General features: G+C 34.6%; 1 protein-coding gene across 1 annotated transcript in view; it reads left to right on the forward strand.

Moving 5' to 3' along the window:
* The window catches only part of LOC115878476 (neurexin-3), a 350,620-nt gene that overhangs the window by 45,088 nt on the left and 292,959 nt on the right, over positions 1-12,573 (forward strand). The window contains exon 2 of the mRNA XM_030894994.1: positions 10,298-10,351. Coding sequence (XP_030750854.1) covers positions 10,298-10,351 — 54 coding nt within the window. The remainder of the gene's footprint in view (positions 1-10,297; positions 10,352-12,573) is intronic.

Here is a 12,573-nt window from a genome sequence, read left to right on the forward strand (position 1 = left end):
CGTTTGGGTTCCTGTTTGATCCCTCACTCGGAAGCCTTGGGCCCATTGCGATACCTCTGTATTATTGTACTAAACCTTCCTCTCATTCTTTCCTTGCATTAAAGCACTTGCAGCTCTTTGCAAAGTCCCGATATCGCTAATGTTGGCTTCTGCTGCTTCCTCTAGTCCCTCCAAAAAACCTTGCCCTAAAGTTTTAAAGCGTCGGTATTTCAGTGCCGGACACCGGCACAGCAGGTGCTCTATGGTTTTCTCTTCTTCTCCGCATTCTCTGCGGTAGTCGTCCTTGGAAACCTTCCATCTCACGAGGTTTACCTCCGTTGGGCACTTTCCAGTGATGACACCTACGATTATGCATACTAGGTTCTCTTTGAACTTTAATAGTTCTTTTGTTTTTTTGCTATCTACCACTGGCCACATTCTTCGAGCTGCAGCGCATTCCAGTCACCAGTTATGGGTCATCTGTCACGGCCTCTCCCCTTCTTTGGCGAGTCTGTCCGCTTCATGGTTACCCACCATATTGCTGTATCCTGGCACCCAGTACAGAGTGGCCCCGCCTTGACGCAGCCAGGACAGTGCTTCTCGGCAGTCCATTACAGTTTTCGAACTCACTGATTGCATGGTGATGCTTCTTAAAGCACCCAAGTTGTCAGGGTATATCGGACATACGGTATTTTCTGAACATCCGCTTCCAACTACACGAACTGTCCTGGATGATTTTCCACATAGCCAACATCTCCCTGTGTTAATAGAAATTGAGTTGAGTATCCCTTTAGTAAAATCTTTTCCCCGTCCGAGATGGAACTTCAATAAAGCAAATTGGGAAACATTCTCCAATAATCTCGACACTTAGGTTGGATCCCCCCTCTAGGGAGAAATTATGAAAGGTTTGTTGGTGCTATCATTAGCACCGCCAAGAAAACCATACCTAGGGGTTATAGAAAGGAGTACATCCCGGGATGGGGCGAGACTAGCGAAAGGCTATACAGGGAATTTCTAGAATTAGGTGACCGCGAAATAGCTGACGAACTTCTGCACAGTTTAAACTCTGCGAGACTCCAGAAGTGGACGGAAACTGTTGAAAATTTAGACTTTACAAAATCCAGCAGAAAAGCTTGGGCATTATTACGAAAACTGGGTGGAGATAATCAAAGAACAAGAGTGGACACTCCTGTGACTCCAAACGAAATCGCCTCTAATATTGTTAATACCTCAAGAGCACCAAGGGACCGTGCACACACAATCGAAATCAAGCGACAATTAAAACAGCTTAAATCATCCTGTGCTGAGGAGACAGCATACTCCCAGCCTTTTACCTTCGAAGAAGTATTATCTGCATTACAACATATTAAGGCTCCGGGATTTGACGGCATCCATTCGGAATTCCTTCTGAATTGTGGTGAATTTACAAAGCGATGGTTGATGCACTTTTACACCGACATAATTAAAACAGGCACTATTCCACAGTCACTAAAAAGCGCTAAAATCATTGCCATCTTAAAGCCTGGTAAGCCTAACGACAAGCCACAAAGTTATCGCCCAATCGCACTGCTGAGCACAATCTACAAGCTTCTGGAGAGACTAATCTACAACAGAGTAAGCCCAAAGATAATAGAGAGTATACCGATTAAACAGGCTGGCTTTCGTCCTGGACGTAGCTGCGTGGATCAGGTTCTGTCCCTAACAACATACATCGAAGCAGGATTTCAACGCCAAGAAAAAACATCAGTTGCTTTTATTGACTTGACAGCAGCGTACGATACTGTTTGGAGACAGGGACTGATCTGTAAGCTAGCTAAAGAAATCCCCTGCCGAAGGGCCGTCAGCCTGGTCGACGATATGCTCCGAAATAGACTCTTTCAGGTAAAACTAGGAGAGAAAGAAAGCAAAAAGATGAAACTTAATAACGGATTGCCACAAGGTTCTGTCTTAGCTCCATTGCTGTTTAGTTTATATATCGCTGATATGCCTGCTACTTCAGCTAGAAAATTTGGGTATGCGGGCGATTGGGCGATAGCTACAAGACATAAAAACATCGAGGAGACAGAGGCTGTTCTTGCGGAAGACCTGTATTCCCTGGGAAACTACTTCCGCCAGTGGAGGTTGCAACCGAGCGCGGTAAAGACGGAAGTTAGTTGTTTCCATCTTAATAATAAATTAGCAAACCAAGAACTTAAAATAAAGGTTTGAAGGTAACTGGCTGTCCCACAACAACACCCCAAAATATTTAGGCATTACACTAGATAGGACCTTGTCCTTTAAGAAGCACCTCACACAAACTGCAGCTAAGCTCAACACTCGGAATAATATCCTCCATAAATTATGCGGCACCACGTGGGGGTCATCCGCGAGTACCTTGCGCTCCTCTGCGCTGGGTTTGGTTTACTCTACTGCTGAGTACTGTGCCCCGGTGTGGCTCAATAGTTCTCAAACAGGAAAGGTGGACGTCCAATTGAACAACACAATGCGTATTATATCAGGAACAATAAAATCAACTCCCACCCAATGGCTTCCTATTCTAAGTAATATTCCTCCACCACATATACGCAGGCAGTATGCACGTTTTAGAGAATACACTAAAATCACTAACATGCCGCAACTGCCGATACATTTGGATGTCCATGACCTGGATAGGAACAGACTTCCTTCAAGACGTCCAACATTAACAACCGCAAGCAGCTTACACCGGGACGGTTTTAAATTAACGGAGTCATGGATTAGGGAATGGGAATCAGAGTTACCAGACCACGCCGGGAATATGCCGGCTATAACTCAGAACCCACCAGGCTTGCCACGTAAAACATGGTCTGCGTTAAACCGGATAAGGACAAATCATGGGAGATGTGCCGATTCTATGTTTAAATGGGGAAAGTCAGCTTCCCCAGAATGCGACTGCAACACCGGTAGACAAACTATCCGGCACATAGTAGAAGCATGCCCGTTAAGATCCTATTCCGGTCCCTTTGATGATTTCCTGGAAGCTACAGACAGTGCAGTCGAATACATCCGTAATTTAGATGTTTCTTTGTAATACTTGTTATATGTATATTCGTTTGTACATTTTAGACTCTTGTCAGACTATTATTATTGTTTGCACACATACTTATTTCCTGCTCTTTACTTCTACAGTGATTGTAATTCCATGTTTTGTTGTGATGCTTAGCCATACGATAGATAGATAGATACGGTATTTTCTATCATAAAAAACATTGATGAGTATGTCGATGAATTTTATAAAATATATCGATATTATTATGCCACTGTTCCTACCAACCAATAATTTCATGTCAAAACAAATAAACTAGATGATATTTTTGGCACCTATAGTATGATTGTGGTATGTTGGACTAAATATTTTCGCGAAAAAACCCGTAAGTATGAGTCACTAGCAACAAATTTCTTTGAATAGCTTACAGAATCACACTGCAGTATTTTTAAGTACATTTTTAGTTTTTTTTTAATTTATTTACTTTTTTCACTTCGTTTATTATATTCTCAACGAAGTATTAAATGTTTTAATTAAATATTTATTTTCAACTAATTTTAATTTAAACATTAATTATTTAATTATTTCTATAGCAGTAAAAAACTTCGAATATCAGATTAAACTATTTATTTTGTAATATTATATGATTCTAAATTAATTAATCAAATCAGTAATTACAGGCCAATATTAAAATATTTTATTAATTTGAATTGTCCTTTTATAAACTGTTTTTTTTTAATATTATCATATTATCAATCTAATTAAAACTTATAATTGTCAATATTAATATAAAGGAAATAAATATGATTTGGCACTTACTGACTCTGCTATACTTACTATATCTCCAAAACTGTACGCTTCATTGGGATTAATTTTTGTTAATCATCGCGATCTTATAGATCTACTGTGTCCCCTTTTCTTGAGTTATAGCTCAAGTAAAAGGGGACACACAGTACAAGATTACACAGTAGTCATACAGTCTCAGGGCTTTGACAAAAACCAGTATCTGGGACCGTTTTACAGAGGTTAGTTATCCCTTTCGGATATCAATTGTACCAAAGTTCTGGTGTGTTCTGGTGTTTTCCCATTTTCCCCACAGAATCTGCGTTTGCCGTTGTTTCTGAGCATCAATCTACTGAGGTGTTCTTTGAGGAAGGCAGTGTCCTCTTTTAAAAGCCCCGAGAAAATCCGAAGATTGTTCTTACTTAAATAAAGGAAAATCTTAGATTTTTCTCGGTCGTAAGTTCTGAGAAATTTCTTCGAGTATTTTAGACCGTTGGAGGATTCTTATTTCAGGTTATGGATGGAGTCTTCCCGGTTCTTCAGTTCCGCTAGTGGAGTGTTCGCTCCTCGTTTCTAGCTTGGAATCTGGAGGCTGGCTTCCTGCTTAAAGGGTACTGGGATAGGTGCCCATTGGTTCAGAATATTTAGTTTTCGTTTTATTTTAGTTGTGCCTGCTTTGGTTTTCTGAAGCATCAATATACTACGTTGTGGTATGGTTTTTTACCTGCTGAGCAATTGTTTCTCTCTTCCAATTCTTTTTATTGCTCAATACTACAGTGCTTCATATAAAGATGCCTATAATGATGAGACGATAATATTAAAACTTCAGAATATATATTTCTTCAATTTATATGATATAAAAGCTAATCAATCACAAGATCACAAGAATAAGAAACGGAGATATGTAAACTTAGGAGGGTAACTATTTTATAAAATGTTATATTTTTCTTAGAACTAGTATATCAGTTCTATCTATCATATCTATTCTTTATCTACACAGATAAATCTCTTTGTAATGTAATGAAATGATATGTATACAGCTATCAAAGCTTATGCCGAATTATGGGGAAAACCAAGCACAAAATTTTGGCCGCCGTTCAAACTTCTACCATTTTGTATGCTGCAGAAGCTTGGGGAGAATCCGTTGAAGTGAAGAAGAATAGGGAAAGGTTAAGGGCAGTTCAAAGGAGATTGGCGCTGCGAATATGTCGAGGGTACCGCATTATATCAACAGATGGTACAGAAGTAATTAGTTCCATGATACAACTAGACCTTTTAATATAAGAGAGGATGCAGAGAAAGGCGTATCCAGAGAGATAACAGAGAGAATAAGAAATAATACTGAATACATGGAGCGACAGATGGAAAAACAACATAGCCGGGAAAACACTTTGGACAAGCCAACAATAACGAAGTTATTTTACTTTGAACATTTCACAAATAAATTTTTGCTAAAATTTTGAGAACCACTGGATCTTTTCTGGATTTTCTTTCTTGTAAATTTAATCTACTACCTATGTTGTCATATTATCAAGAAATTATGTTTTTTGACTAAAAACTAATAAAAAATCCAAAAATTCCGAATTTTCATTTTTTTTTTCGCGAAAAAACCTCATAGGTATGTTTCTGGGGTTGAATTATTCTACCAGTTATAATACTTGCATTTATTTCTGAGACACCCTGTATATTAATTCATTTTCGGATTCTAGATAGAAATAAATGTAAGTTTCATTAGAGAAGCATAAGACTAAAATGTAAGGTTTTTGATATATTTAACATTTTCTAAAAATGAAGACTACATTTTAAACTTCAGTAAATTCTACCTAAATTGGAGTTTCTAGTCTAATATATATATATATATATATATATATATATATATATATATATATATATATATATATATATATATATATATATATATATATATATATATATATATATATATATATATATATATATATATATATATATATATATATCGGTTATATATATATATATATCTATATGCCATATATATATATATATATATATATATATATATATATATATATATATATATATATATATATATATATATATATATATATATATATATATTAATCGGTTTAACGTTCTACGTCTTCCGATGCCATCTCTCCATGCCTGTCTGTCTCTCCATGCAACTTGCCTGCCAACTTCTTCTCGGTCTACCCGGTTTTCTTCCTGCAGGAAGCACACAATGCTGGAATACAAAAGGCGGCCCTATAAACGAAATAAATTAATGGAGAGTCTAAATACAGAGCAACTAACTTACACCAACACTTACACCTTATACTAACTTGGTGCCAATGATGCTTAAGTCAAATGGGAACGGGAAAGCATTCAGGAAGTGCTGATATCTGCAAAAGAAAACGAAGCCAATAGGTTTGGAAAGGAAAAATAATTTTAATGTACTTACCATACTGCTCAAGTGTCCAACTTTCATTGAAGTGCTCAATGAACTGAAACATCACACTAAAACTGCCTTTCCTAGAAGTAATGCAGAAAGATAGTTCCTCGGGAAATACTCAAAGCGGTTTGTAAAGGTTTTTTAGTCGGTAAAGTACCTCAACCACCCCGACAGTACCACTTACGGTCTCTGGTTTGCAGGTTTTTCTTCCACAAAAAAAAATTAATAACTTTAAATCAACCATCAAACTACTAATAATAAATTAACCACATACATCGAAAATTTACAATTATTCAACAGTATTACACATCAACATTAAAATATTTTCACGAGTTTAACTATACCCCCAACATTCCTCCTACGCTCTCCTACAAATTGCATACTTTAGCGCCTGCAGCTCACCTATGTCATTAAAACAAAATTCGCGTAAACCTCAAAATCGACTAAATTAGGATAATATCCAACGGTGTACATACATAAATTACACTGGCGCATGGCGGCGGTATTTCAGCCGAAATAAATATGGAACAAACTATAGCGAAGGACAGTGGATGTGTTAAAATAACGAGATTTGAATATTTTAGGTGGAATGATGGGCAATTGTGTTTAGTTAAAGTGGAAATATTTGTTTAGGTTTCATTGAGGGGGGTTCCGACTGAAAATAATATGTATCTGTGCAGATCAAATGAACGGCTTTAATTTGGGTTGGAAATGTGTAAATTATGGACCGATATTTTATGAAAATCGGTACATATACATGTCGTTATGTATTGTTAGTGTCAAACCGGATATAATACAATGTTTAATATAACAACTGAATATTTAAATGCATGCATATACGTTGTGTTATTGAAAGACTGATTGATAGAGGAAAGATTCTGACGAGCTAATGATACTATTTTAGTTAATATTGTTTTATTTCAGTTAATTAGAATTATAATTATTTTTTGATAGATAATTTATCATTATTTAATTTTTAAATTATACAATTGGAAAAGCTGTGTTTTGCTGTCAAAGTCTATATTTTATTATACAGGGTGAGTCTTAAAGAAATGCAAATATTTTTAGGGGTAGTATATTTTGACGCCAGAAACACGATTATGAGTTTTTTACGAAAAAAAAATAATTTAGTATTTATTTGAAAAGCATAATTTTTTGATAATTTGGCAACATAGATTAAATTTACAAGGAGGAAAACTCAGAGAGGATCCATTGGTTCTCAAAATTTAAGCAAAAAATATATTTTTTTGGAAATTTTCAAACTAAAGCAAGTCGGTTATTTTGGACTGTATCGAGAAAATATGTTTCCTCTATCGAGGTCTACTAGCCCTGCAAAAATTTGCACTTATTTATGACCCTGTATATTGAATATAATTATTACCATTGTATATAGTCCCATTGCATATTTACTAGATTATGTAGATTCTTCAATCTATCCTATCTTTGCTATGAAACAAATTTTTATTTCTTCAAGTTTCAAGATTCACAATGGGATGTGCCTGATTATGAACATAACACAACTTTGTTTAACTTTCTATATTTTTTTATTATGTGACGCCCCTTAAAAAACATTAAAAAAATGCCATATAAAGGCCTCCATTGTTGGAAAATCTTACTACTTTCCCACATATAAGTATATTTAAAGTAAATATATAAGTAAATGGTATAATAATTTACGCGGTGGTAAAAATGCATTGTGTTATAAGACTAAGTTATCTGATATCAATTTGGCAACCCCGCTATAGATTTATATACCGGAAATTAAAACAACCACCAGCTGGTATGAATTTTCAAACGATATTCAATATATTCAAGTAAATCTTGTATAGAAATACACTTTGGTCAATATTTTAATATTAGATATTGTGCTTACATCAACTCATGCATCTTTTTTACGTATGTCTCAATACATTTGAATATATGTTGCTTTTATTGTAAAGATATTTATAAAAAGATAACACAAAACCGGAAATTACTTTTTTAAATATGTACAAGTTGGATTTTTGTTTGTTTGAGGACTTAAGCAGTCGAAAGAAAACATATTAAAACAACCACCATTAAATTTTAATGGTATTTTATTTTGTATGTAAAATAGGACCATAAATGGGCTTTGCTTTAAAATGTTTTCATTTAACTAATATTTATCGATATTTATTCACATAATATTTAAATATATCCTTAATAGTATATTATTGAACGAGCAATTTATGCTAGCCATTATTCACGCAGGGTGACGTTTGCGTCACGAGCCGAATAATGGCTATAAACTGCGAGTTGAATACTATACTTGGTCCACGGCCATTATAATAATTATGAGGAGTGTTTGAATTTGTATTTTTAATGTTAATCTTACTATTAATTATTGTATTCATGTTATAGGGGAAAATGACACTACCTATTTAAAATTTGGCAATTTCAAACGTCAAAATTAACTTTAAATAAAAACGTCAATATCATCAGTTGCTATGTATCGAGAGTCGCAGACGAGTTGCTATGTATCGAGAGTCTCAAACTATTCTATTTTCAAATATTTGGGATGTTTATTATTAGATGTGTTTTATTATTTATATTATTAGATGCATTTAGCAATCCTAGAGTCTAGAAAGTTTTTATAGGTAGACATGTAATGATCCTTAGACTTTTGTGGTAGCAATCCAAGACTTGTTAATTTGACCGCCTCTGCTATCTCTGGTGGTGTACAGGGCTCATTATCACTCTCATAATTCATTTTTTGATTTTAAACGAGTTCTTCATATGCCACTTAATAATCACTACCTACTTAACATTTGACAATTTTAAACGTCAAAATTAATAAAAAGAAAAGTCGTCAAAAGTCATCGTAAAAAGAAAAGATAACGTCAAATCATCCACACCGCGCATCGGGATGTTGTGAGTGTCACGTTGACATAGCAAGAAATGTAAAGTAAATGCAAAGTGTGATTTATTATATTTCACTCTATTACAAATATGGGCACCATATTCCTTCAGCTTGGAAGTAGAATATTGATTTATTATTAAGTCGTGGGCAAATGTTTTTAAATTGTCATAACTACGGGATCTGTGATACACATATTCTAAATTAATTTATTATTGGTAGTAATATAGTTCAAATCATAATGATATGAGAATCTTAATATATTTTGCCAAACTAGTAATATTATAAACTTGTAGGTCTATGCTGATTTTAGATGACTGAAATACAATATATTGTAGTGCTTTTAAATATTATGAATATTTTCAAGATCTCACTCTTATTATATAAAATATTAATTTTAATTTTATTCTTGGTAAAACAAATAATCTGAATATTACAACATATAATAAACTCTAAATTCTATAACAAATATCTTGTTTCGAAATCACAATTTAAATGGTACTTGACTGAGCTTTTATAAATTAATTTTCAAACAAATGTTTTACATTAATATTTTAGCACTGGTGCCAAATTTGCTCTTAATGAGAGATGCTTATATATATCTAATACAAATATATATTTATTATTAAAAAAAAAATTTCTTGCAGTTTTTAGAGTTTCTTGCCTTGAACTGCTAATATAGAAATTAATTCCACGCTGTGTTCGTCATAATGTGAATCACCTGCTCTCACTACCGGTTTCGGGGCCCTACCCCATCATCAGGTGAGTTTGGGTATTTCCACAAAACGACGAGCACAGCGCAGAATATATAAATACGACTTGTCGTAAAGTAGCGGTAAGATATTAAGTCCCGCATCGCGAGATAGCGGCCTGCATGCAATGGTAGTACTTTCGTACCACCGAGGCACAACTATCGATAGTAAATAAAGGCTTTTTTCGGCTAACCCAAAATATATAATGGAAAATAAATTTCTTGCAGTTTTTCGGTATATAATAAAATTATATAAGAGTTTCTTGCCTTGAACTGCTAATATAGAAATTAATTCCACGCTGTGTTCGTCATAATGTGAATCAACCTGCTCTCACTACCGGTTTCGGGGGGCCCTACCCCATCAAATTTATTATTAAATACAACAGAAATAATATTAATGTGTAAAGTTATAATAGTATAACATAATGTTAATAGAAGTCTATATATATTGAACAACGCATTGTTTTAAATTTCCAGTGTGACGGACCTATTGTTGCCGGGACTGAAACTATATGCCTACCCCAATCAAGGGTGAGTTTTAGATTTTGCTATAATGCTAAAAGTAGCTACCAGTGTGTTGAAAATGTAAAAAAATGTATGTCTATTAGTGTCAGTAAGCTCTGTGAAAATGTAGCTTACGAAATATCACCAATTTAAATAAAAAAAAAGAAATATATATGTAGCTTATTAAAATATGAATTAAATGTTGCTGCTAGTAGTAGCTAAAATGTGCGATGTGCTTTGCTTACAAATTCACTTTTGTTTCTTGTAGATCACTTTCGTAGATGTTTATTGTGATAATAAAAATAGACGATAGAATAGAATCACTTTTAACATAATATTTCACTGAAAACCATAACTGATGCAAGGAAATTGAATTATAGGTTTCGGTATACAGGGTGGCCCATCGAAAACGTTCCGCAAGGCATAACGGCCAGGGTAATTTTTTTTTCAGAAAATTCAAAAACACGTCAATTTTGTTTGTGAGGGGGACAACTTTTGCCCCAAAAATGATTGCAAAATCTTCAACCCTCTAAGCGGGGGTGTCATCTCCTAATTTTTTTCAAATGGGAAGGGGGGTCAAGTGATACCGCAATGAAAAAGGCTTTCTATTCTCTATACTTTCCCGCTTCGTTTTTGAAAATCGGTCGAGTCATTGAGAAAATATGAAGGATTGAAATTTGAAAAGTTTATTTAAACATTTATGAGAGTAAATGATAAGGATAAATTCCTTCCACCAATTTGCTGTTATTTCTTATTATTTCTAGATGTTTACGCATTTTTTCACTTGCCACAAGGTTGAACGATCAGGTGCGGTAGCTGCTAGATAGCTGTTCTGTGACGTATGCGTTATTTAATGTGTGTTTTTCGGATGAGTTTTCTTTCTTTTTGAACGGTGTCGTTAATCGGCACAACTGTCGGTACTGGGCTGAGGACAACCCCAGGGTTTTTCACGAGGTGCACGCATAAAACCCTTAGAAATTGAAGGTGTGGGCTGGTATTTTTGGAAATTCTATTGTGTGTCCTTTTTTCTCCCTGGAAATGTAACAGGTGATATGTACTTGGATTTACTGGAAAATACCATCGACCCAGCCCTACCTAACATCATAGAGAATAATCCTGGATATGTTGAAACGCAACTAATATTTCAACAAGACGGTGCACCTCCACATTACTCTCAAAATGTGCGTAATTATTTAAACAATAACTTTCCCGGTCGGTGGATAGGACGAAGGGGTGTAATTGAGGGGCCTCCCCGGTCACCCGACTTGACTCCTCTAGACTATTTTTTAAAGGGAACACATAAAAAGTAAAGTGTATAGCACTCCACCCGCCTCATTAGAAGATTTGCGAAGACGTATTATTGATGTTTGTCGCGTAGTGACCCCGCAAGTTCTTCAGAATGTTCGAGAACGGTTTGAAAATAATTTGTATTACTGTATAGAGGTTGACGGGCAACATTTTCAGCATTTGCTTCATTACTGTTGCTTTTTTAATTCATCATCACTTATGTTTTTTGCAAAAGTACTTTTAAATTTTCAAATTTTTTTAGAAATTTCTAATGCACGCCCAGCATATGGTGAGACACCCCTCGGGGAAAGTATAGAGAACAGAAAGCTTTTTCATTGCGGCGCCACCTGACCCCCCTTCCCATTTTGAAAAAAGTTGGGGATGACACCCCTGCTTAGAGGGTTGAAGATTTTGTAATCATTTTTGGGGCAAAGTTGTCCCCCTCACAAACAAAATGTTTTTTTTTTTTTTTTTTTTTTTTTTTTTTTTTTTTTTTTTTTTTTTTTTTTTTTTTTTTTTTTTTTTTTTTGGATTTTTTCAAAAAATAAATATAGTCTGTGAAACGAATAACTTTGAATTTGACAGTTCCCACGGGCTTTTCTAGTGTTAATTTTATTAGGTTAGCAACTTGCGACCATGCTGACGCAATGCCATCTCTAAATAGACAGCCTCGGAGCGAGATTTATGACGTCACGCTAACATAATTATTCCTTATATTTGACTATGGCTGAAATCATACTCCATAGTCAATGTAAATAAGCCTATGTTAAGAATAATAACACTTTAAAAATATTTTTTTTAGTTTTTGCTAAATTCTTCAAGTTTATATTAGTTTATTAATTGCAGTAAACATTATGTGGTTTGGCTTTAATATTTTATATGCAATTTTTGGATTATATTCGACACTATATTTTTATATGACACTGATGAAGGCTATAATGTTAGCCGAAAATTTTTTTTTT

The sequence above is a fragment of the Sitophilus oryzae genome, unplaced genomic scaffold (genome assembly GCF_002938485.1).
Source record: "Sitophilus oryzae breed Bouriz unplaced genomic scaffold, Soryzae_2.0 scaffold_1514_pilon_pilon, whole genome shotgun sequence".
Taxonomy (NCBI): Eukaryota; Metazoa; Arthropoda; class Insecta; order Coleoptera; family Curculionidae; genus Sitophilus; species Sitophilus oryzae.